The sequence below is a fragment of the Camellia sinensis genome, chromosome 3 (assembly GCF_055761805.1).
Source record: "Camellia sinensis isolate YWXY chromosome 3, ASM5576180v1, whole genome shotgun sequence".
NCBI classification, from domain to species: Eukaryota; Viridiplantae; Streptophyta; class Magnoliopsida; order Ericales; family Theaceae; genus Camellia; species Camellia sinensis.
This window is the reverse complement of record NC_138963.1, coordinates 214,077,501-214,100,919: the sequence shown is the minus strand read 5'-3', so window position 1 is coordinate 214,100,919 and position 23,419 is coordinate 214,077,501. Positions and strand designations below refer to the sequence as shown.

The 23,419-nt window shown below is 41.5% G+C and overlaps 1 protein-coding gene across 1 annotated transcript in view; it reads left to right on the top strand.

Annotated features, from left to right (window-relative positions):
• The first annotated feature begins 725 nt into the window (after positions 1 to 725).
• The window catches only part of LOC114299088 (ornithine transcarbamylase, chloroplastic), a 25,931-nt gene continuing 3,237 nt past the window's right edge, over positions 726 to 23,419 (top strand). The window contains exons 1-2 of the mRNA XM_028243766.2: positions 726 to 1,110; positions 22,964 to 23,298. Coding sequence (XP_028099567.2) covers positions 882 to 1,110; positions 22,964 to 23,298 — 564 coding nt within the window. The 5' untranslated portion in view covers positions 726 to 881. The remainder of the gene's footprint in view (positions 1,111 to 22,963; positions 23,299 to 23,419) is intronic.

Here is a 23,419-nt window from a genome sequence, read left to right as displayed (position 1 = left end):
TTAGAAACTTAAAAGAAACCAAATTTAATTATATTAACATTATGAAATTTTTTGTATTTTTTTGAACCTTAGGATAGATCAGTGTGATTTACTAAAACATGTGTTATTGTTTCAAGTTCAACTCCTCAAGAATAGTTTTATGTAGGTTGATTGCATCCCGTACATAATAGGGATGGGATGACATTGTTCAGATCTGTGAAATCTATCACAGATCCTATTTCAATTCAACTTGTTCATTTTGTAGAATAGTTCGCGTATATTATTCACATACAAAATTAGATCGATCTGATAATTATAATATATTAATAGTACTTTATTCAATTTATTACATTTGTGTCTAAAAAAATGAACGACAAATGTGTTTTAAAAATAGATCATCTATTTTTTTTTATGACAAACACAATAAATTGAATAAATTATAATTATTAAATCGATCTAAAAAAATGTAATTTATACGAATTAAAAAAATACAATTTACCCAGAAATAATAATGGCCCCTGGGCCATAAGTTTAAATTTCAAACTTTTGGAGCAATTGCCCCAATTTTTTTTATATTTTATTTAATCTATTTATTTATTCACTTATCTACCTACGCATTCATTTGTTTGCATCGTAGTCAATCTCCGGTGACGTTTTAACCACTTTTCTAACACCGTCTAATTTTGAGCAAATTGCCGAGCGAAGGGCAACAACTTAATAGGAGTTTGTGAGAATAGAAAGAAAGTGGAAATAAACAAAGTAAAAGGATTATTAAAAAAAAATTCTAAAATGATAATCTGTCTTTCTCACCAATGTACTATAAGGCTTCCAAAAGTTGATATATAAAGGGCCTCCAAACACAGTCCAAAAGCCACTTCACACACACACACACCCCGAAAGCCATGGCCGCCATTTTTTCTCACTCTCACTTTTCCTCCTCTGTTAGATCGTCGGAATCAACCTCGCTTTCCCACCCTTCCTCTCTTTCCCTCCATACTTTCCGGCAATCTCTCACCTTCTCCGGCGTCTCCGTACCTTCTCCGGCCAATCTTCAGGCGATCCGGCGACAAATCTCCTGTCAGGTTTCCTCTGCTACTTCCTCACCTTCATTTTCTGTGGATGGCAATAAAGGTACGAATTTCTTCTTGATCTTCTCGCCGGAATTTTGTCGTTTCTCGAATCTATTTGGTGTTTCCGAGTTGAATCGGACTCGAATTCAGGGTTTAAGCATTGGAGGGAGGGGGAAAATTAAAGAGATGACACGTTCAGTTCTTTGTGAGATTTTCAAATCGTCTGCGTTGCTTGATGCGAGTTGATTTAGGCTAGTTTAGTCGAACTGTTGTGGTTTTTGGTGAAAATTGGAGTTTATATGTTGAATTGGCTGTTAGCAAACAAACTCCTAGAGTTTGCATGAGAGCATTTTTTTTTTTTTTTTTCCGTGATTTCTGATTATGCTATAGAAATCTACACAATAGCGAGAACAAAGTGGGTTATGAATGATTTTGATGGATTGAGATAGATTTGTTTTTGCAACATCAAGTCTTACTTTTATGCTTGATCTAATACTGCGTAGATTTGTGGCTTGGATGATTTCATAGTTTTTGCACTTCATAGTTTCTGCAAGACAAGGAATACAGAATTCAGGAAAGCAAATTTGTGAAGTTAAATTATCTTCCTTATGTATGAGAGGATTCAAGAATGTTGTTGAAAAATTCAACGATCTTCGAAGATCTTCAAAGAAAATTCGAATTCTCTAGAAATGATGAGAGTCACAACTAAGAACACAAAAGTAAAGAGATGATGCAGATAAAAGATTAGGTAAAGAAGAAGGTAAAGTAGTTAGAGAGAGAATAATAGTAAGGCTCTCCCATAGATCTCTCACTTTCACTCTCAAGGTAGATAATGGAGAAAGGAAATTAGTTATTTCCCTAAAGTTGTATCTCCAAAATCTATCCTTTGTAAAGCTATGAATGGCTGTTGCTTATAGGCACCTCATGATGTAGGATGGAGCCCATATGCAAGGCACATGGAGAATATTCTCTCTAATTATCTTGTCCGAGAAGGTGACCTCTCCGAGGATGAGAAAAACCTCGAAGAGGAGATCAACCTCTCAGCGAACCCTTCTTTTTAGCCATACTTAACCAATGATCCCTAATCATCCCAAAGGATCAGGGATAGTCCAAGAGGACACCCCGCCATAGATACTGTTGAGTCTCATGGACCCCCCGGGGTCGTGCCACCTCGTCCTAGGTATAGGCTAAATTAACCTATGAGTGAATTCATCTCCACCCTTCGTCCTCGGGATTTGGGCCCTTTGTTCGGGCTCTAACCTTACTCGTGATTCTGGTGGGTTGATCCCGGAATGTTCCAAGTCCGCAAATGTTCTGGGACTCACCAATGGAGCGGCCTCTAGATTGCGATCGAATCTGTTCGAAGCCTAAGTGCCTCGGATCTCTAGGCTTGCTCAATACCCTTTCGAGTTCGAGCCCGAGCCCGAGTATGTCTCTAAGTTTGTGGATCCAAACCCTTTCGAGGCTTAGAGTGATTCCGCCCGTTTGATGCCAATAAATTCGGGCCCACAAATCTTGGACTTTCTGATTGAGCCTAATTAATTTAGTGGGCTCAAGTTAACTCCTCTTACATTTTGTCCCTTACATGCATGGGAAATTTTAGTTTTCTTGGACATACACATCCTTTCCTCCTTGGCTATTTTTTTGCTTCACTCTCTTAAGCGCGTCTTGCTTGTATGGCCTATGGATAAGGTTGATGGCTCACCGTAACTTATGGATAAGATTCACAATTAATAAAAGAAATCGTTTAATCTTATGCCATGTTTGGCAAATGCACTTTATAATTGTGCCACTATTTTTTCTTCAAAAGCCAATCTTGATTCTTCAAATCTTTTAAAAGTTTGCATGATCCCAAATCTTCTAATTCTTCTAGAACATCCGAAGGTCCATCTATTCTTGAAAAGGATAAAGGCCCACAAATTTTTTGGTCTAAAATTTATTTTGCTTGGGCCCACGCCACTTCTATTCATTATTTTGATTCCAACTTTCCTTTCTTGAAATTGATATCTTGCTTGGCCCTTTCTACATATATATATATATATATATACTTAGAATATTTGAAGGAATATCAAGGCATCACCGTTTTTTTTTTTTTTTTTTTTTTCTGTTTAAGGAAAATGACAAAACCCTAATCCGTAGCTCACTTTTTTGCCCACAGCCATTTCAGCCCTCTCTCTCTCTCTCTCTCTCTATCGAGACCACCCAGTTTTTTTTTTTTCTTTCCCGAAACCCAGCGGCACACACACACACTCTCTCTCTCTCTCTCTAATCTTGCATCTTCTTCAACAAACCAGAGGTTGCTGCTGTTTGCACACTGACCTTCATCACAACTCCAAGCACCGTCGTCGTCTTTGTCACCGAAGACCCATGCCCAAGGTTTTAAAAAGCGGCCGCAACCGTTACGTAACGCCGTTACGTAACGGTTTTGGTGATTACCGCCACCCGTTACGGCCGCTTTTGCAGTGTGATTGAGATTCACAGGTGTGTTGGCCGTAGCGGCCGCTATAGCAGTCGTAACGGCCGTAACGGCCTGTTACGTAACGGTTCCGAACTGCTTCTTTAAAAAAAAACATAAAAAAAAAAAAAAAACTGAAAATATGGAAAAGGGGATAGAGAGAGAAGAGGGAAGATGAATAATATGTTATTGATTTGTTGAAGCTGTAAGACCTATGATATTCTATTCAGCTACTATCAGTCAACCATTTTGTTTATATGTATCTATCTATATATTATTTGAAAATCATAATAATAATGTGGTCATTATCGATTTGGCTTAATTAAAATATATATATATATATATAGACTCTTATTTATTCTCTTACTTTTATCTTGGTTTATCTTATATATAATAATTAGTGATTGATTTTTTTATAAAATATCTAGAAAACATAACATCTATAATTATAGATTAATAGATATTTTACACATGTCAATTTTTATTAGTTTATTTTATTTTTATTTACAGGTTATCTAAAAAGAGAATGAATATTCAACTGATCCAAACCCCCCCAAAAAAAATTCTTTATAATTTATTTTTTAATTTTTATATGATTATATTAGCATGTCTAATTTATTTTTTAAAACCTATTCAAGTTAAAATTTGCATATGCTTCTACAAGTATAATAATTAAAAAATAAATTTATACGTCTAACTCCAATAATTTTTTTTTTTACCACAAGTGTAATATGGATTTATGACATATAAAGTCATTAATTAGTAAAATAAAATGTAAAAAACTCAGTTTATAATGATTTAAAAATATGAAATATATTGAATCATACTTAAAAATTTATAAAAATTGATCAATATTTATTTTAAAACCCAATAAATATGATTATGGAAAAAAAATATGCGTATTGGTAAGTTTTTTTCAAATTGTGCGAAAAATAAAAAAATTCACGGTTCCGGTTACCGCAACCGTTACGTTACGGCCTTTACACCCCGCAACTGCAACCGCGGCACCGCCACCGTTACAGCGACCGCAACCGCTTTTCAAAATGCCACCTTGCACACCGTTGACAGCCACAGCCTCGGCTACCATTGGTATCGCGACAACATCAGCAACCGTCGAGTTAAGACACACCAACACCGATTCCTCTGCGATGTCACTGCTACTACTGGCCTCGATTGCCTAGCTCCAACGTCAATGCTATTGCCGGCCTTGACTGCCTAGCGCTGCTCACCGTTGGCTTCTCTCCGCTACAACATCGCCGCCAACCCACTGTCAGCCTCTCTGCTGCAACCTCGCCGCCGGCCTTGACATTTGCTCTAGTGCCAACCACACACGTCGCCCACTCAACGTGTCATGTGTGGTCGCCAACTCCTCTATGGCACCACCGCTGCTTCCGGCCTCGATCGTCCAACGCCGACCACGCATGTTTGCCCACTCACGCGACGTGTGTGGTCTTGCCTAGAACCATTCAGCTTCAGTTTGCATTATTCTTCATTTCTTTCTTTTGCTGCTTGCAAGTCTGTGGGTATATATATTTTTTTTGATTTTTTTTTTACTTTCAATCAACTGGATAATCTTTGTTGATCTGTGAGCAAGCCTTTTGTGAAAACCCTTTTCAAAATCTCTTATTCTGATAAATTTTTTTTTTTAGCTTAGGAATCTTGATTTACTGGGCCTTGATGCTTGTGATTTGAAACTCCACTAAGGAGCTTGAATAGAACTTTGATGTTGTGGCTCCCACTGATGTTGAAATTTGTAGAGCTTGAGAGTGAATTTTTTTATTTATTTGCTATCTTGAGGAAATGGCCCCTTGATTCTGGATTTGTTGCCGTAAACATGAATTTTACACAATATTGGAGGTCGTTGAGCTGCTGAATTATTATTATTTTTTTTAAACATTGGATTTCTCAAAGAATTTCTTAATCTATGAATCTGGATGAACCAACACTTGTTCGGGCTTTGTAATTTTGAAATATGCTGTGAGATTTGTTTAAATGATTTTTCTGAATTGAAACTTGCCAAATAAATTCTGGGCTATGAACATTGACTTGGGAGGAACATTCTTGTAATGAAATACTATAATTTGAGAAAATGTCCCGCTTGAATTCCATTACAAAACTACCGATGGCATTGCACTCTTGTTGATGACAGAAACTTGAAATCTATATGTTGATGATACACACATTGATACTGCAATTGGTTGAACTTGAGGATGTTGAGGATTTACTGCTTATGTATTTATTGAACCCCTGTCATTGAATCTTGAACCTATATTGCTGAAATTGGTATAAATAGAACGTCTAATACCCCATGGACGTTTTACTTGAGATAATGACATCATAATAACTCTTAGGGCCATATATGGTTATTCGTTAGGCTTGTGGATACCCCGAGAAATAAACAGTTGATGCCGAAATTCCATTTGAATTCCTATTAATTTGTGTTGCTTCAATTTCGATATTCTGCATTTGATACGGTCAACTCCTTGTTGTTTCAGCTATATATGTCTTCTTGAAAGAAATTCGTCTTTCCGGGGCCATCAAAACCGGCTCTCATGAAAGAGAGGAATGTGCCTTCGACGTCTGAGTGGAGAAAATCTCCTTATTTTGGCCAAAAGAACCCGTTCTGACGAGCAGCTACCTCCACCGCTTCTCTTCCATCTTCGAAGGGTGCTCTATTGTGTCTTTCTGAGGATATTGATTTCAAACATGGGGCCCTTATTTCCCCTTCTTCAGTGCTACGCTTTAGGGTTGAACGAGGGGATTTTCCTTACTGTTGTCCCTAGTTCAAGGCTTTCTCCAACCCTCCCTTTGGTTGGCCAGAATGGGTCGATGATGTCCTCTTGAACAAGGGCCTCAGTCAGAGGCTTTAGGAGGCCTGACTATTGATTCCAGTGAAAATATCTCGATCTTTATCCATTTGCCGCAACAATGCTAGCCTTGAAGCCATGGCTCTCTAGTGGAGCACCGAAACCAAGGTTTTAAAAAGCGGCCGCAACCGTTACGTAACGCCGTTACGTAACGGTTTTGGTGGTTACCACCACCCTTACGGCCGCTTTTGCAGTGTGATTGAGATTCACAGGTGTGTTGGCCGTAGCGGCCGCTATAGCGGTCGTAACGGCCGTAACGGCCTGTTACGTAACGGTTCCGAACTGCTTCTTTAAAAAAAAACATAAAAAAAAAAAAAAAAAACTGAAAATATGGAAAAGGGGATAGAGAGAGAAGAGGGAAGATGAATAATATGTTATTGATTTGTTGAAGCTGTAAGACCTATGATATTCTATTCAGCTACTATCAGTCAACCATTTTGTTTATATGTATCTATCTATATATTATTTGAAAATCATAATAATAATGTGGTCATTATCGATTTGGCTTGATTAAAATATATATATATATATATATAGACTCTTATTTATTCTCTTACTTTTATCTTGGTTTATCTTATATATAATAATTAGTGATTGATTTTTTTATAAAATATCTAGAAAACATAACATCTATAATTATATATTAATAGATATTTTACACATGTCAATTTTTATTAGTTTATTTTATTTTTATTTACAGGTTATCTAAAAAGAGAATGAATATTCAACTGATCCAAACCCCCCCAAAAAAAATTCTTTATAATTTATTTTTTAATTTTTATATGATTATATTAGCATGTCTAATTTATTTTTTAAAAACTATTCAAGTTAAAATTTGCATATGCTTCTACAAGTATAATAATTAAAAAATAAATTTATACGTCTAACTCCAATAATTTTTTTTTTTACCACAAGTGTAATATGGATTTATGACATATAAAGTCATTAATTAGTAAAATAAAATGTAAAAAACTCAGTTTATAATGATTTAAAAATATGAAATATATTGAATCATACTTAAAAATTTATAAAAATTGATCAATGTTTATTTTAAAACCCAATAAATATGATTATGGAAAAAAAATATGCGTATTGGTAAGTTTTTTTCAAATTGTGCGAAAAATAAAAAAATTCACGGTTCCGGTTACCGCAACCGTTACGTCACGGCCTTTACACCCCGCAACTGCAACCGCGGCACCGCCACCGTTACAGCGACCGCAACCGCTTTTCAAAACCTTGACCGAAACACACACTTTCATACTTAGCCAGCATGGGGCCCACCCTGGAGGATGTGTTCATGTTGTTGCGCTTAAAAGTAACTGGCCTTGAGGCCTTCTGCCCTGAGCGAATACCCCCTGAGGATGATTCTCTAATCTAATCCCTAAAACAAAATCTTCAAGCTTGTGGTCGGTGGAGCTTTGTATTTCATGGTTCAACAAGGAGGACCAAACGAGTGAGGACGGACCGTGCCTGTTACACCGCATGGATCTGCCACTTCTTCAGAGATCTTTACGCCCTGGCTAGAGATACTGACCCTGATTCTTAAGAGTATGAGGTCGGCCCAATGTATGGTTCCAGGCTTTATTTTCTGGGATTTTTGGCTTGCTTTCTCTCTTTCTTCATTCTTCTGAGCACACCTCCAGATTCTTTCAATCCTTTTGTCTTCCCACTGGCAGTTAAATTCTTTAAAGGGGATCAGATCCCCTTAGCCCCACTATTTTTTGGGAACCAGTATTGCCAATTGGATTTGCTACATCGAGACATGGTACGTTCTGTGGGTCGGTATAAGTTTATCTCTTTCGTCTACAGTCAGTTCCTGCTCTGTTTCTTTTTTGAGAGGTTCCTAAAGTTTGCCCCTACTCCGACTGTATTCGAGGCGGAAGTTCTTCGGGAGATAGTAGATAAAGGGGGTATCCCTATGCTTGGTAATGACGGGTCTCGCACATTTGAGAAGGCGAAGACTTGCCAGCCGTTGATCACACGTTAGTTACGTGTCATTTCCACCCTATCCCTGAATACTTTGGTGGATGATCCTCGACGCTTTGTGGCACGCCCCTATGTATGCCCATTAGTAGGTGTGGCGACGCCACTTATCTATCATGGTTCCTACCAACTAGTGTCCTTTCCTTTGCCAAAGGGCATTTCTGCGCACCTTGTTGATATGTTGATAATGATTCGTCCCAGTTCGTTACCAGTATGGCATGAGGAAGGCCTTGATAGCACCATCTATAGACCTGACAGAGTGGCATGCCAATTTAGATTTGACCAGTGTGCCCCGGGGCCGACACCTCCTTTGTTGTCTTTTTCGGAAAGCTACGGACGCTTTACTCGCGGACTTGTACACGCCATGCTTCCTGTATCTGGCTCTTTGACATTGTCAGGTTTGAGTCGGGTAGGGAGTTTCACCCCTTCTTTCAAGAGATATTGGCGGAAGAACATAGATGCATTTATTGAGTTTGTCCAGAGTAAACCGACTATATATCTGCCTCTGTTAATATATAAGGACTTATCTCTTCGGTTACCTGAGAGTCGGAAATCTGATCATATATATGAGAGCTTCTTCGCTTCATCCTCTCCCACTGACCCTTTAACTTGGACATCTACTTCTAGCTTGATGATTGCAGTCCCAAAGCCAGTCCCTCTGAATAAGGCTTCTGGTCCTCGGATGACCCGCCTCAAGAAGATGACCCATAAGTCGGCTTCCGATACCAGTCCTTCTACTCGCCTTTCTAAAAGGCTCCATCAGGTACTAGATAGACATCTTAGTTCTTCCGCTAATTCGTGGTTATTTTTTTCTCTCGCGACCATTTCTTAAATGAACACTCTTTACCTTCCTTGTTGTACAGGACCCTACTCCATCTTTTGATCCCGCGGTTGCTGATGTTCTCGGTACTGCAGACATTGGTCTTGTTGCCTCTACCGGCTTGGACTCAGACCTAGATGACACTCTTCCTTTGTTTGCAAGGCTTATGAAGATTTGAACCCCTCGAGAAGCACACCTCATCTCTATACTATCTCCAGAAGCATGTCCCACGGCATCAGTCCCTTCAACAATCTTAGCACTAGAGCCGTGTTTCTCAATAATCTCAACATTAGAGTAGTGATCCCCGATAACCTTGTCGCTAAGATGGTGCTCCTCCCCTGCATCTGAGCAATGAGGGAAATATTTGACAGATGGGGAGGCATCCTTAGTCACAATAGGCCGGTGACGATGCACACGCGGAACAAGGTCACTAAAGTGATCGGAAAGCTCGGCCTCATCATCATCTATAGCTGCTATCGGAGAGGTTGAATCTTCACGAGCCTTGCAGACAAAGGAAGAGTGTCATCCAGGTTTGAGTCTGGCCTGGTAGGGGCAACATGACCAATGTCTGCAGTACCAAGAACATCAACAACCGCGAGATCAAAAGATGGAGCAGGGTCCTGTACAACAAGGAAAGTATAGTGTTCGTTTAAGAAGATATGGTCGCGAGAGGAAAAAATAACGAATTAGCGGAAAAACTAAGATATCTATCTAGTACCTGACTGAGCCTTTTAGAAAGGCGAGGAGTAGAAGGACTGGCATCGGAAGCCCGCTTATAGGCCATCTTCTTGAGGCGGGTCATCTGAGGACCAGAAGCCTTATTCAGAGAGACTGGCTTAGGACAGCAATCGCCAAGCTAGAAGTAGATGTTCGAGCTGGAGGGTTAGTCGGAGCAGATGAAGCGAAGAAGCTTTCATACATATGATCAGATTTTTGACTCTCAGGCAGTTGAAAAGAGGAGTCCTTATAAATCAACGGAGGCAGACATATAGTCGGTTTACTCTAGGCAAACTCAATAAATGCATCAATGTTCTTCTGCCAATATCTCTTGAAAGAAGGGGTGAAACCCTTACCCAGCTCAAACTCGGCATTGTCAAAGAGCTAGATATAGGAAGCATGGCGTGTACAAGTCCGTGAGTAAAGCGTCAGTAGCTTTCCGAAAAAGAAAATAAAGGAGGTGCCGGCCTTGGGGCACACTGATCAAATCTAAATTGGTATGTTACTCTGTTAGGTTTATAAATGGTGCTATCAAGGCCTTCCTCATGCCATACTAGTAGTGAATTGGGACGAACCATTATCAACATATCAATAAGGTGCGCAGAAATGCCCTTTGGCAAGGGAAAGGACACTAACCGAGAGGAACCATGATAGATAAGTGGCGTCGCCACACCCACCGGTAGGCATACATAGAGGCGTGTCACAAAGCGCAGAGGATCATCCACCAAAGTATTTAGGGATAAGGTGGAAATAACACGTGACCAGCGTGTGATCAACGGTTGGTAAGTGTTAGAATTTACCATCACCTACCACACACTTACCATCACCTACCACACACTCACCTACTCCTCACCTACCACCACCTAACCTACATCTATATAATCAATCAATTGTAACAGAATCAAATATCAATCATCAACTCATCAATCAATAATACATTTATTTTTTTGCATGGTATCAGAGCAAGGTTGAGAATTTAGTGATTTCGCTTCACCGGCGGACGGCAGCCTCGCCTTGGCCGTCCGCCGGACAAACCCAAAATTTTCTAATTCTCTTTCTCCTTCCTCAACAAACTGATTCATCACCCAACCCGTGAATCAACGGTCCAGATTCACCCACACCTCCTAGAACTTCTAGGCCCTTTGATGCTTTGTTCAAAATGGGTGCTTATAAATTGCTCTCTGAAGCCTCCCCTGTTACCCATTTCATGAATTTCACTTCTAACCAAGCAATCCTCGAAGCTCTTGGCTATGGCGGCCGTGTTCATATCATCGATTTCGATGCTTTTGACCCAAGCTCTTATTCAATCCCTCCTGTCCGATCACCGGACGAGGCAATTGCCGTGAGTATTCCTATCTGGGCTTGTTCGAATAGCCTTCCTGTGCTTCCTTCCCTCCTTCGATTCATAAAACAGCTTTCCCCAAAGATAATGGTGTCGATGGATCGTGGGTGTGAAAGAACAGAACCACTCCCTTCGAATCTCAGAAAACCTGTTGTATCTCGGAATCCTCTGTCATCCTTACTACTTGCCGATGATAAAGAAGGATTGCCATGTCAGGATGAAAAAAATCCTGCCTTGAGGACTCCAGAGCATGGCAACAACAACAGGGAGCTCAAGGATGAGGGCAGATTTCTCAAAGCCTATGGAACCTTACTTGAAACTCCACCAGAACTTCGAGAAGGTTCTGGAAAATTTACAGATCTATCTTGCGATGGAGATTCGGAACCTTCAAAGTTCCATTCTTGGCTACCTAACACATCCATAGAGAAACTTAAGTTGGAGAAGCAACCTGATCAACCTCCGACTCCTATCAATCTTTCCACCACCGCTGCAAGATTCAGAGCCATCATCGTCCATCTCTCCGGCGGCTCCATCTCCGCCGACAAAGTCCAAGACAATTACAAACAGTACTGGTCCTTCTTTCGCTGTCCCAAAGAAATCGAACTCACCGAGAACGTCCCTGCCTTCGTCTTGTTCGGTGAAGACGAGGTTGAGACAATAGGCCCAAGTGGTGCGCCGTCGCCTTCTTCTGCGGCCGAGACGAGCACTCTATCACCAGACCGCCGCAGCTTCCGCCGCCGACCCTCGGAACTGGCGCCTTCGTCGCACCACCAAATCCAGAAGATGGGTTTGGGAGGACCACCATTCTCGAACCAAATAGAGCCGAACCCGACATTTCTTCTTCTTCTCCTGGTTGTTCTACTTGGTTGCTGGAGTGCGAGTGAGAGAGATGATAAGAGTAGTGGTTTTGTTTGGACCTCTCTCTACCAATTCATGACTTAGACAAACAGATTTAACAATTCTCTTATTTTAATATATATATATATATATAACTCTTCTCTCTCTCTCACTTTCAACCCCACGGCTAGCACACCACTTTCTTTTATTTATACTTTTAAGATCCACTCTTATCTTGCTCCCTTTATTTTTTATTTTTTATTTTTTTATTTTTTTTTTCTTTTCACCCCTTTTACATCACCCATGTTCACCAGACACGGGCTCTCTCTCTCTTCAAAGACACATCCCATTCTTCTTCTTTTTTTTTATTTACTCCCACCCACTGAGCTTATCACCTCCATGTGCACTTTTTTTTTTTTTTTTTTTTTTTTTTTTTATATTTTACTTTTTGACAGATTCCTGGCTTGCAAAAAAGAGCCCCCTTTTATTTTATTTTTTTTTATTATTCACACAACACATCATTCCACCACCTTCCCTTTTTTTTTTTTTTCTACATCATATTTTTTCCACCGCCCACTCCATGATACCTATTTTTTATTATTATTATTATTCTTATTATTCTTCTTCTTCAACCACAAAAAAAAAACAAAAACAAAAAACAAAAACAAAAAAAAAAAAAAAACAAAAAAAAAAAAAAAAAAAACCAAACCCCATTGCAAACAATTTACAAATTTGCACCACCACTCATATTTTATTCATCTCAGGGCACAACCCCGATCACACTTTTACAAAAAAAAAAAAAAAAAAAAAAAAAAAAAAAAAACCACATCCACCGGCGGGATTTTTTCTTCTCTACTCTGCCGCAGGTCTCTTCTTCTTTCCTCCATCCTGGGCGGCCCTTGACGGTGCTGCCTCCGTGTTGCTTCCTAGACCACCAAGCAAGTTGCCTCCTCCCTGCTCCTCCACTCCAGCATATGGTGGACCTCCAAATCGGAACATCACGGTGGCCTTCCGCTTCAGCTCCTTGTTTTCCGCCTTCAGCACACTTATCTCTGCTCGCGCATCCTTATACATGCGCTGGAGCAGAGCCAGTTGGCCGTTTAAATGCTGCACCTCATTTGTCCTACTCTGCAGCCGGTTCGACAAGTTTGTGACCGCCGTCATGCTTTCCACACATGCCTTCAGAGTATACTGATTGGCCTCCACATCCGACTGCACTGCCATTCTTTGCTCCACCGACCGCATCGGAAAGTTCAACGGAGCAAACTCCGGGGCGCTTGGTTGAGTTTCCAGTGCCACCGCACCAATTCTCTCTCTTGTTGACTCGTTGAGGTCGGGAAAGAGGGTGAGCAGTCCACGGGAAGACGAGGACGAGGCCATTTTCTGGGCAACAGAGTGTTACAGAATATCTCTCGCAACAGAGTGTTACAGACTCTCTCTCTCAGCACAACGAAGAGTTTTTCAGACTCTCTCTCAGCACAACGCAGTTTTTTTTCAGAGGTTTTTCGCAGCTTTTCTCTGCCTCAGCCTCAGCATCAACCTTGGTTAAATAGCCAAGGCAGCCACGCGCATCGCGCGCCTCTTGCCACCAGCCGACAACCGGGCACGCAAGCCAAGGCGCCCACGTGCCTCGCCATCATGTCCGGCACACCTTTTGATGAATTGGGCACGCCTTTTGATGGCACGCCTTTTGACAAAATTGGGCACCCCTTTTGAGGGTGCGATTTTTTAAGGGTCCGACAAGACTCTGTAAACTGTCCCGACATTGATTCCGGTTAGCTCCTTTATGGGTCCGACACGACTCTGTAAACTGTCCCGACATTGATTCCGGTTAGCTCCTTTATGGGTCCGACAAGACTCTGTAAACTGTCCCGACATTGATTCCGGTTAGTTTCTATAAGGGTCCAGCAAGACTCCGTAAACTGTCACCACATTGTCTGCTACAACGGTCCGACATGACCCCATAAACTGTCTTCTATATCGGTCTGACACAACCATCCAGTGTCCTCTACACCGTTATGACACCACCATACAGTGTCCTCTACAACGTTATGACACCACCATTCAGTGTCTTCACCAATGGTCTGACATGACCATACAGTGTCTCCTATCCTTTTTTATTTTTATGTATTTTCTTGTTTTGTTCCTCTCTTCAAACTCAAGTTGGTTAGTTTCTATCCTCCTTGCGTTTGCGGGGGGCTGTTAGAATTTACCATCACCTACCACACACTTACCATCACCTACCACACACTCACCTACTACACTCACCTACTCCTCACCTACCACCACCTAACCTACATCTATATAATCAATCAATTGTAACATAATCAAATATCAATCATCAACAGTCTTTGCCTTCTCAAATGTGCAAGACCTGTCATTACCAAGCACAGGGATACCCTTTTTATTTATTATCTCTTGAAGAACTTTTGCCTCGAATATAGTTGGAGTAGGGACAAATTTTGGGAACCTCTAAAAAAAGAAACAGAGCAGGAATTGACTGTGGACGAAAGAGACAAGCTTATACCGACCCACAGAACGTACCATGCCTCGATGTAGCAAATCCAATCGGTAATATAGGTTCTCAAGAAATAGTGGGGCTAAGGGGATCCGATCCCCTTTGAAGAATCTACTGCCAGTGGAAAGACAAAAGGATTGAGAGAATCTAGAGGTGTGCTCAGAAGAATGAAGAAGGAGAGGAAGCAAGTCAGAAATCTCAGAAAATAAAACTTGGAACCGTACATCAGGCCGACCTCGTACTCCTGAGAACCAGGGCCAGCATCTCTAGCTAGGGGTTGAAGATCTCTGAAAAAGTAGCGGATCCATGCGGTGTAGGAGGCACGGTCTGTTCTCACTCGTTTGGTCCTCCTCGGCGAACCATCAAATACAGAGCTCCACCGACCACAAGCTTGGAGATTTTGCTTTAGGGATGGATTAGAGAATCATCCTCATGAGGTATCCACTCAAGGCAAAAGGCCTCAGGGCCAGTCACTTCTAGGTGCAGCAACATGAACACATCCTCGAGGATGGGCCCCATCTCATGCTGGCCAAGTATGAAAGTGTGTGTTTCAGTGCTCCACTAGAGAGCCATGGCTTCAAGGCTAGCATTGTTGCGGCAAATGGATAAAGATCGAGATATTTTCACTAAAATCAATAGCTGGGCCTCCTGAAACCTCTGATAGAGGCCCCTGTCTGAGAGGACATCATCGACCCATTCTTGCCAAGCAAAGGGAGGTTAGAGAAAGCCTTGAACTAGAGATAGCAGTAAGGAAAATTCCATCGCTCAACCGTAAAGCGCAACACCGAAGAAGGGGAAATGAGGGCCCCATGTCTAGAATCAGTATCCTTAGAAAAACACAATGGAGTCCCATTCGGAGATGGAAGAGAAGCAGTGGACGTAGTCGCTCGCCAGAACGGGTCCTTCCAGCCAAAATAAGGAGATTTCCTCCACTCAGACGTCGGAGGCTCATCCATTTCTTTCATAAGAGCCGGTTCTGATGGCCCCAGGAAGACGGATTTCTTTCGAGAATACGTATATAGCTAAAATAACAAGGAGTTGACTGTATCAAATTCAAACTATCGGAATTGAAGCAACACAAATTAATAGGAATTCAAACAAAATTTCGGCATCAACTACTCATTTCTCGAAGAATCCACGAATTCAACAAATTCTACGAGGAATTTTACATCAAGAATTCAAGCACGATGTCTACTATTCTAAGGGTTGCAACAATCAATCATTTGATAATAAGATTTATATGCAACATGATGGGTTTATCAACAAATTCAACCTTGAATGTCATCAACAATTCGTTTCCCCAAGTTTCAAAACAACATCAACATAAATTCAAGCTCTAAAAATAGTGATTTCCAAACTCAAACTTTACAACGAAAAAATTGCTCAAAAAAAAAAAAAAAATTTCGACGGCTCTACGACCTCCAACATTGTGTAAAATTCATTTTTATGACAACCAATCCAGAATCAGGGAGCCATTTCCTCATGATAGCAAATAAAAAAAAAAAATCTCAAGCTTTACAAATTTCAACATCAATAGGAGTCGCAACATCGAAGTTCTATTCAAGCTCCTCAGTGGAGTTTCAAATCACAAGCATCAAGGCCTAGTAAATCAAAGTTCCTAAGCTAAAAAGAAAAAGAAAAAGAAAAAAAATCTATTAGAATAAGAGATTTTGAAAGGGGTTTTTACAAAAGGCTTGCTCACAGATCAAAAAATTACAAGAAAGGGAGAAGTATGATGAACAAAGATTATCCAGTCGATTGAAAGCACAGAAAAAATATATATATATATATACTTACCCACAAACTTACAAGCAATGAGAAGAAAGAGAATTAGCGACAACACGGGTAGTGGGCGAGAGAGGCTATAAATAGACCCACGCCGTATTGAGTGGATGGCGTGGTCGTCACTAGTCAGTTATGGTTGACAAATGCAGGAGCTGGGCATGAGACGTACAAGCTGTGCGGGTTGAAGTGGTCGCGCATAGGTCTTCGGCCGTGGTTGGTTCTCGCGTGGTGAGACGACGGGCAACACCCAAGCAATGGTGGTCTTCGCCAGCCATGGGAGCAAAGCTGAGATCCGGTGTGCCCGAATCTCTAAGGAGCTGCATCGTTAAACTGAAGTGAAACACCAATGGTGAGCAGCAACTTGGATCGCATGTTTGCAGCAGTCGGAGCTAGGACAGGTTGGTGGTGTTGCTTGGCGCTGCGATAACAGTTAGTGTGCAAACAGCAGTAGCCTCTGGTTTGTTGAAGACAAAAGCAACTTGGGCTGGCCTCAGTAGAGAGAGAAAGAAAGCCAAAGTGGCTGTGGGCAAAAAGTGGGTAAGGTTTAGGGTTTTGTCCCTTTCCTTACTAGGAAAAAAAAAAGGTGTGATTCCTCAGATATTCCCTCAAATATTTTGAATGTGTATGTATACATATAGTGGGCCTTTCTGTATTATTATAAAAAATAAAAAATAAAGCAGCGTGGGCTTTATCTTTTCAAGAGTATGAAAATGGGTTTATCAGCTTTCTTTTGCCTAGAGTGAAAAATATATATATTTTTTTCAATTGTTCTAAAAAAAGAAAGTGGCAATCACAAAAAAAAAAAAGAGTACAAATAAAAAAATAATTTCCTTCTCATTAATCGTCAATTTGATCCATAAATTACGGTGAGCCATCAACCTAATCCATAGGCCATGTCAAGACAAGACGGGCCTGAGAAGGTGAAGCGAAACATAGCTATGGAGGAAAAGAAGTGCATGTCCGAGAAAACTAAAATTTCTCATATACGCAAGGGGCAAAATGTAGGAGAGGTCAAGTCGGGCCCATTAAAATTAATTAGGCCCAATCAGGAAGTCCAAAATTGGTGGGCTTGGATTTATCGCAAGTCCAAGATTGGTGGGCCCGGATTTATCGCCATCAAACGGGCCAAATCACTCTAAACCTCAACAGGGTTTGGATCCACGAACTTAGAGACTTACTCGAGCTCGAACTCGAAAAGGTATTGAGCAAGCCTAGAGATCCATGGCACTCAGGCTTTGAACAAATGTGATCGCAATCTAGAAGTCGCTCCATTAGTGAGTCCCAGAACATTTGTGGACTTAGAGCATTCTGGGATCAACCCACCAGAATCATGAGTGAGGTTAGAGCCCAAACAAAGGGCCCGAATCTCGAGGATGAGAGGTGGAGATGAATTCACTCGTCGATTAGTTTAGTCTATACCTGGGTCAAGGTGGCATGATCCCGAAGAGGCCCATGAGACTCGGCAATATTAGCAGCGAGGGGTCCTCTAGGATTACCTCGGCCCTTTAGGATGATTGGGGATCATTGGTTAGGTGTGTCTAAAAAGAAGGGTTTGCCGAGAGGTTCATCTCCTCTTCGGGGTTTTCCTTATCCTCAAAGAGGTCACCTTCTCAGACAAGGTAGTTAGAGGGAATATTCCCTATATGCCTTGCACATGGGCTCCATCTTACATCATAAGGTGCCTAGAAATAGCACCTACCCATAGCTTTACAAGGGATGGATTGTGGAGAGACAACTCTTGGAAAAGAACTAATTTCCATTCTTCATTATCTACCTTGAGAGTGAAAGTGGGAAATCTATGGGAGAGCCTTGCAATTATTCTCACTCTAAGTACTTTGCCTTCTTCTTCACCCAAAATCTTTGAATTTTCCAACAACACTCTTGAACCCTCGCATACATTTCGAAAAGCATGACTGTATAGAAGAAATTTCTGAGAGGTGTTCTAAAAGTAGTCTTTTCTACGTCTTCTTTGGCCATTTTAATCTGATTGTATCCGCTGAATCCATCTATGAATGAGAACATCTGGTGTCCTGAATTGGAATCCACAAGAGTGTCGATGTAAGGTGGAGGAAATTCATCCTTCGGGCAAGATTTGTTCAGATCTCGAAAGTCTATACATACTCTGATTTGACTATTTTTTTTCTTTACTGGCACTATGTTCGCTAACCACGTGGGATACTGTATTGACCGGATAAAACCTGCCTGTTGAAGTTTTTCAATCTCCTCCTTAATTTTCTTTTCAAGATCTAGGTGATATTTTCGAGCAGCTTGCTTGATTGACTTGGAGTTTGTAAACACATCAAGATAATGGCAGACTAAGCTAACACATCCGAGTAACGGCTTATCAACTTTAGCAACTGCTCTTGCTTTTTCGGGCTAAGGCTCGAACTTATGAATATCAACCTTGGAGCATCTTGCCTATCATCAGATCTACTTCAACAAGTTGTTCAGGCTGAGGCTGAGGCCCGTCTTGCATGCATTCTGGAGCCACTTCAAGCTTTATTACTATGTCATTGTCAAGAGGCTCTTCTTTTGACTTGGAGTTGGTGGCTAAAGAAACCGACTCCCCGCATTGTCTCCTTTTCAAACTTTCATCACCTTCCGAGGAATAGGCAGACTTTCTGGTTGAGACGTCGTCCGCTTACTTGATTCTGCCTTTGGCTCCTTATCATCTTTGATATCCTTCCAACGAGGAATTTTGACCCCCCAAGGCTTAGAGGTGGTGGGACTTTCTTCGACAGACAATTCGGTGAAGTAGATGGCATCAGAATAATGAGCTTCATGGGTCTCGAAAGGCCTTTCTGTAGCCTGAATTGTCACCGTCTTCTTTCCCCATTTAGCTTTAACACACTGATGATAACTTGACGGTACAGTCCCATATCTATGCATCCACGTCCTCCCTAGAATGATGTGATAGTTTGCCTCCGAGTCGATAATATGGAACTTGGTGGCCGAACGAATCTCTCCGACGGCTAAATCAACTGTTACGCATCCCATAGTAACTCTTCTTTCTCCACCGAAGCCAGTGATGACTATCGGCTGCTTCACAATGCGCTCTTCAGAGATTCTGGCCTTCTCTAGAGTAGCGCGGGTTATAATGTTGATAGAAGCTCCACTAACTAGAAAGGCCCTTTTGAACTCAACCCTGTTAATATAAACAGTCACATAAAGCGAACGGTTGTGAGAAAATGGATACTCCCGATCAGTCTCAGAGAAAGTAATGGCACTAGATTGCTTTTTTGCCTTCCTCGGGATGGATCCCTCAGTTGACATGCATTTCTCATGGTGTGTCTCGACTATATTAATGATAGCCTTGGTGATTTCTGTTCTCGCCTCCCTGGAAAGTCCAAGTTGGTCGAAGAATTGCTTGAACTTTACACAGTCTTGCAGAGTTTTGGCGTAGTGATTCGAATCTTTCTCCACTCTTGGAGGCTCGTAGTTAACCATGTCCTCGGTCTCTTCAAAATAGGATGCCACATAAACATGGTGTCCTCTTCTTGCGTAGTATTCTTCTCCTTCTTCTGGATCGAAGGGATCTTCAACATGAAGCATAAAGGCTTTGCCCTCTGGATCGAGAGCACTTCCATAATAAACTTGTTCACCCTCGGGCTTTAAGGTGTCGTCCAGATAAAAATCGTTGTCATCGAGATTGGCGATAGCCTTAATCATCGGGCCTTCATATGCTATCACAGCCATATTCTTGCCATTGTCTCAGTGCTGAGGATATAGTTGTTCTCGGATGTCTTAAGTTCCTTGCTTTTTAAACCTCAATTCGTCTACGTCAACTTTATCTTTGAAAATTTTCTTGAGAGTCCAACACTTCTCTGTCTGATGTTTCAATGTGTAATGATAGACGCAAAACTCGGGGCTCTCACGGTCCTTCTTTGATAGGACTTCCTCGACTTTTAGCTCTCCGTCGGCCACCCATTTCTTAACGAGAGCTTTTACCTCCTCAATTTTAGCCCTTTTCACCACTATATTGTTTCCTCTTCTGGCCTCTATGATCCCCTCCTTTTGATTTCTCAATATTGGGGGCAGAGGCAGCAGCAATGATATGTCCACAAGACGACTTGAAGCTAGTTTTGTAACTAGCCTTAAATCCGGACTCATGAGCCTGAGGAGTGCTAATGTTCCGAGCTGCTTCTATCAGTGTTGAAAAGGTGGGTAGCTTGTGATTAACTAGAAACAATTTGTACCTGTTCAATGTACCCCTCTAGAGAGATTTGAACCAGATAACTCTCCTCCACAGCTTCATGGCAATCCACAGCCTTGTCTTGAAACCTTATGACGTAGTCAAGGATGTTCTCACTTTCTCGCTGCTTTTCCATACACAATGTAAGTGTGGTCACCTTCTCTGCCACTTGAAATAACTTGGAGTGGAATTTGTTGACCGTTTCCTCCCAACTTTGGATAGAGTTTGGGACCAAATTAACATGCCAACTATATGCTCAGTCAGTAAGGGACTTAGAGAACTCTCTTAGCTGAAGGACGTGGTTTGAACCATGAATACCCAGAGTCTCAATGAACCACACAACATGTTCTTGAGCATTTCTTTGTTTGCCATCGAATTTGATGAACTTCGGCACCGTATACCTCTCAGGGTATGGATAGCTCAGCATCTCAATAGGTTATGGTGGCTTGACATCCGGATTGGGCAAAGAGGGTAAAGTCCTCTTGTCCCGTTCAAGATCGAACATAGGTCGCACATCGATAAGAGTGAGAAATTGTTGAGGGAGAGAATTTGATAGTGGCATTCCCAGAACTTGGCTTATGGACCCGAAGATTGAGCTAGAAGCGGCTCGGCCATTTTGGTGTTAAGATTTCACCATTGGTGAAGACACGTGACGATATTGGCCATCTGCACCTATGGACAAGCCAGTTTTTTATGGGACATTGAATTGAGGTCTATAAAGTCCACTGCACATCACAGCTATACCGGGTTAGGCTTGCAAATTTGTTGTCGGCACCAAAGGAGGCTCGCTTGGTACGCGAGTAGCGTTTACTGGTGGTGGAACGAGATTAGGTACGAGCAAAGCTCCTTTTTGTGCAATCATGCCCCTTACATTTGTTTGGACACCAACAGTCGTCGGAGCGCCATTCATTACACCGGAACCTCCCTTAGTCACCATTGGATCTTGGCTTGGCACACCAGGGAGCCCGAGCATGGGCAAACTGCTACTGCCTACTGTTGTCTGAGCATGTGTTGTTGCTGTTGTGTTGCCATGAGCCACAGGCTGATTGTGGCCTACTTCTCCTTGGGTTTGATTTGGCACTCCGGCGGGGATAACTTCACCTCAAATTTGATTTCCATTTGGCGCCGGTGCAAAATTAGAACTCATCACCAACATGGTGTGAGTGAGATTCTGAAGAGTGGTAAGAATCTCTTGCTAAGTATTTTGAAGTCCTTGAATGGCTTCGAGCAAAAGTGGTTGATCTGGAGCCATGGTTCTATCATCACCACCATTAGAGGATCCTTGTTGGTGAACTTCATCTTCTCCCGCCATCCTTGTCAGAGTTGTGTGGGTTTCGGATCTTGTTGAGATCATTAACCAATCCGCCTCCCTAGAGAATTCGAATTCTCTAGAAATGATGAGAGGCTTAGATTCTTTAACAGTCACAACTAAGAACACAAAAGCAAAGAGATAATGGAGATAAGATATTAGGTGAAGAAGAAGACAAAGTAGTTGGAGAGAGAATAATGGCAAGGCTCTCTCATGGATCTCCCACTTTCACTCTTAAGGTAGATAATGGAGAAGGGGAAATTAGTTCTTTCCCAAGAGTTGTATCTCCAAAATCCATCTCTTGTAAAGCTATGGGTGGGTGCTATTTATAGACACCTCATGATGTAGGATGGAACCCATGTGCAAGGCACATAGGGAATATTCCCTCTAACTACCTTGTCCGAGGAGGTGACCTCTTCGACGATGAGAAAAACCTTGAAGAGGAGATCAATCTCTCGGCGAACCCTTCTTCTTAACCATACCTAACCAATGATTTCCAATCATCCCAAAGGGTCAGGGGTAGTTCAAGAGGACGTCCTGCCGCAGATATTGCCGAGTCTCATAGACCCCCCGGGGTCATGCCGCCTTGACCTGGGTATAGGCTAAATTAACTGATGAGTGAATTCATCTCTACCCCTCGTCCTCGGTATTCGGGCCCTTTGTTCAGGCTCTAACCTTACTCATGATTCTGGTGGGTTGATCCCGGAATGCTCCTAGTCCACAATGTTCTAGGACTCACCAATGGAGCAGCCTCTAGATTGCGACCGAATCCGTTCGAAGCTCGAGTGCCTCAGATCTCTAGGCTTGGAGACATTTAACCGCCCTTTGGTTGCTCAATTTTACTTGCTTGCAAGCAAGCCTAAACTGACCAAATATTCTTTCTAACATCTTGTTTCAAGTTGGTAGATGTTTTATAGTTGCTCATTAGAACCTCATTCTAATCATACTTAACAATTTCCATTTGTGCGCATGTGTCCTAATTTTTTTGTGAAATTGTTGCCGTATCCTTACTTCTTAAAACAGACCATGGCACATAATAAGAAACAACAGCGGACTATCTAATTTCTGTCTTTATGATTTATTATCCAGCAAAAGCAGAGCCCAAAGATTTTCTACATATTAGTGACTTTGACAAAGCCACTATATTGAAGATCTTGGATCGTGCCAAAGAGGTCAAGGCACTGATAAAATCAGGGGAGAGGACATACCTGCCATTCAAAGGGAAAACAATGGCAATGATCTTTGCCAAACCATCCATGAGGACACGGGTTTCATTTGAGACTGGATTCTTCTTGCTCGGTGGCCACGCTTTATATTTGGGACCAAATGATATCCAGATGGGTAAGAGGGAGGAAACTCGTGATGTTGCTCGTGTGCTTTCCCGCTATAATGATGTCATTATGGCACGCCTTTTTGCTCATCAGGTATGCTAGTTAAGTTTCTATGTTTTATATTTTTTTTTTTTTCTCATCATAATGAATTTAGATTATGTTAGTTGGACTCTTACTATCTCATTTTTTTCTCATCACAATGAATTTAGATTGT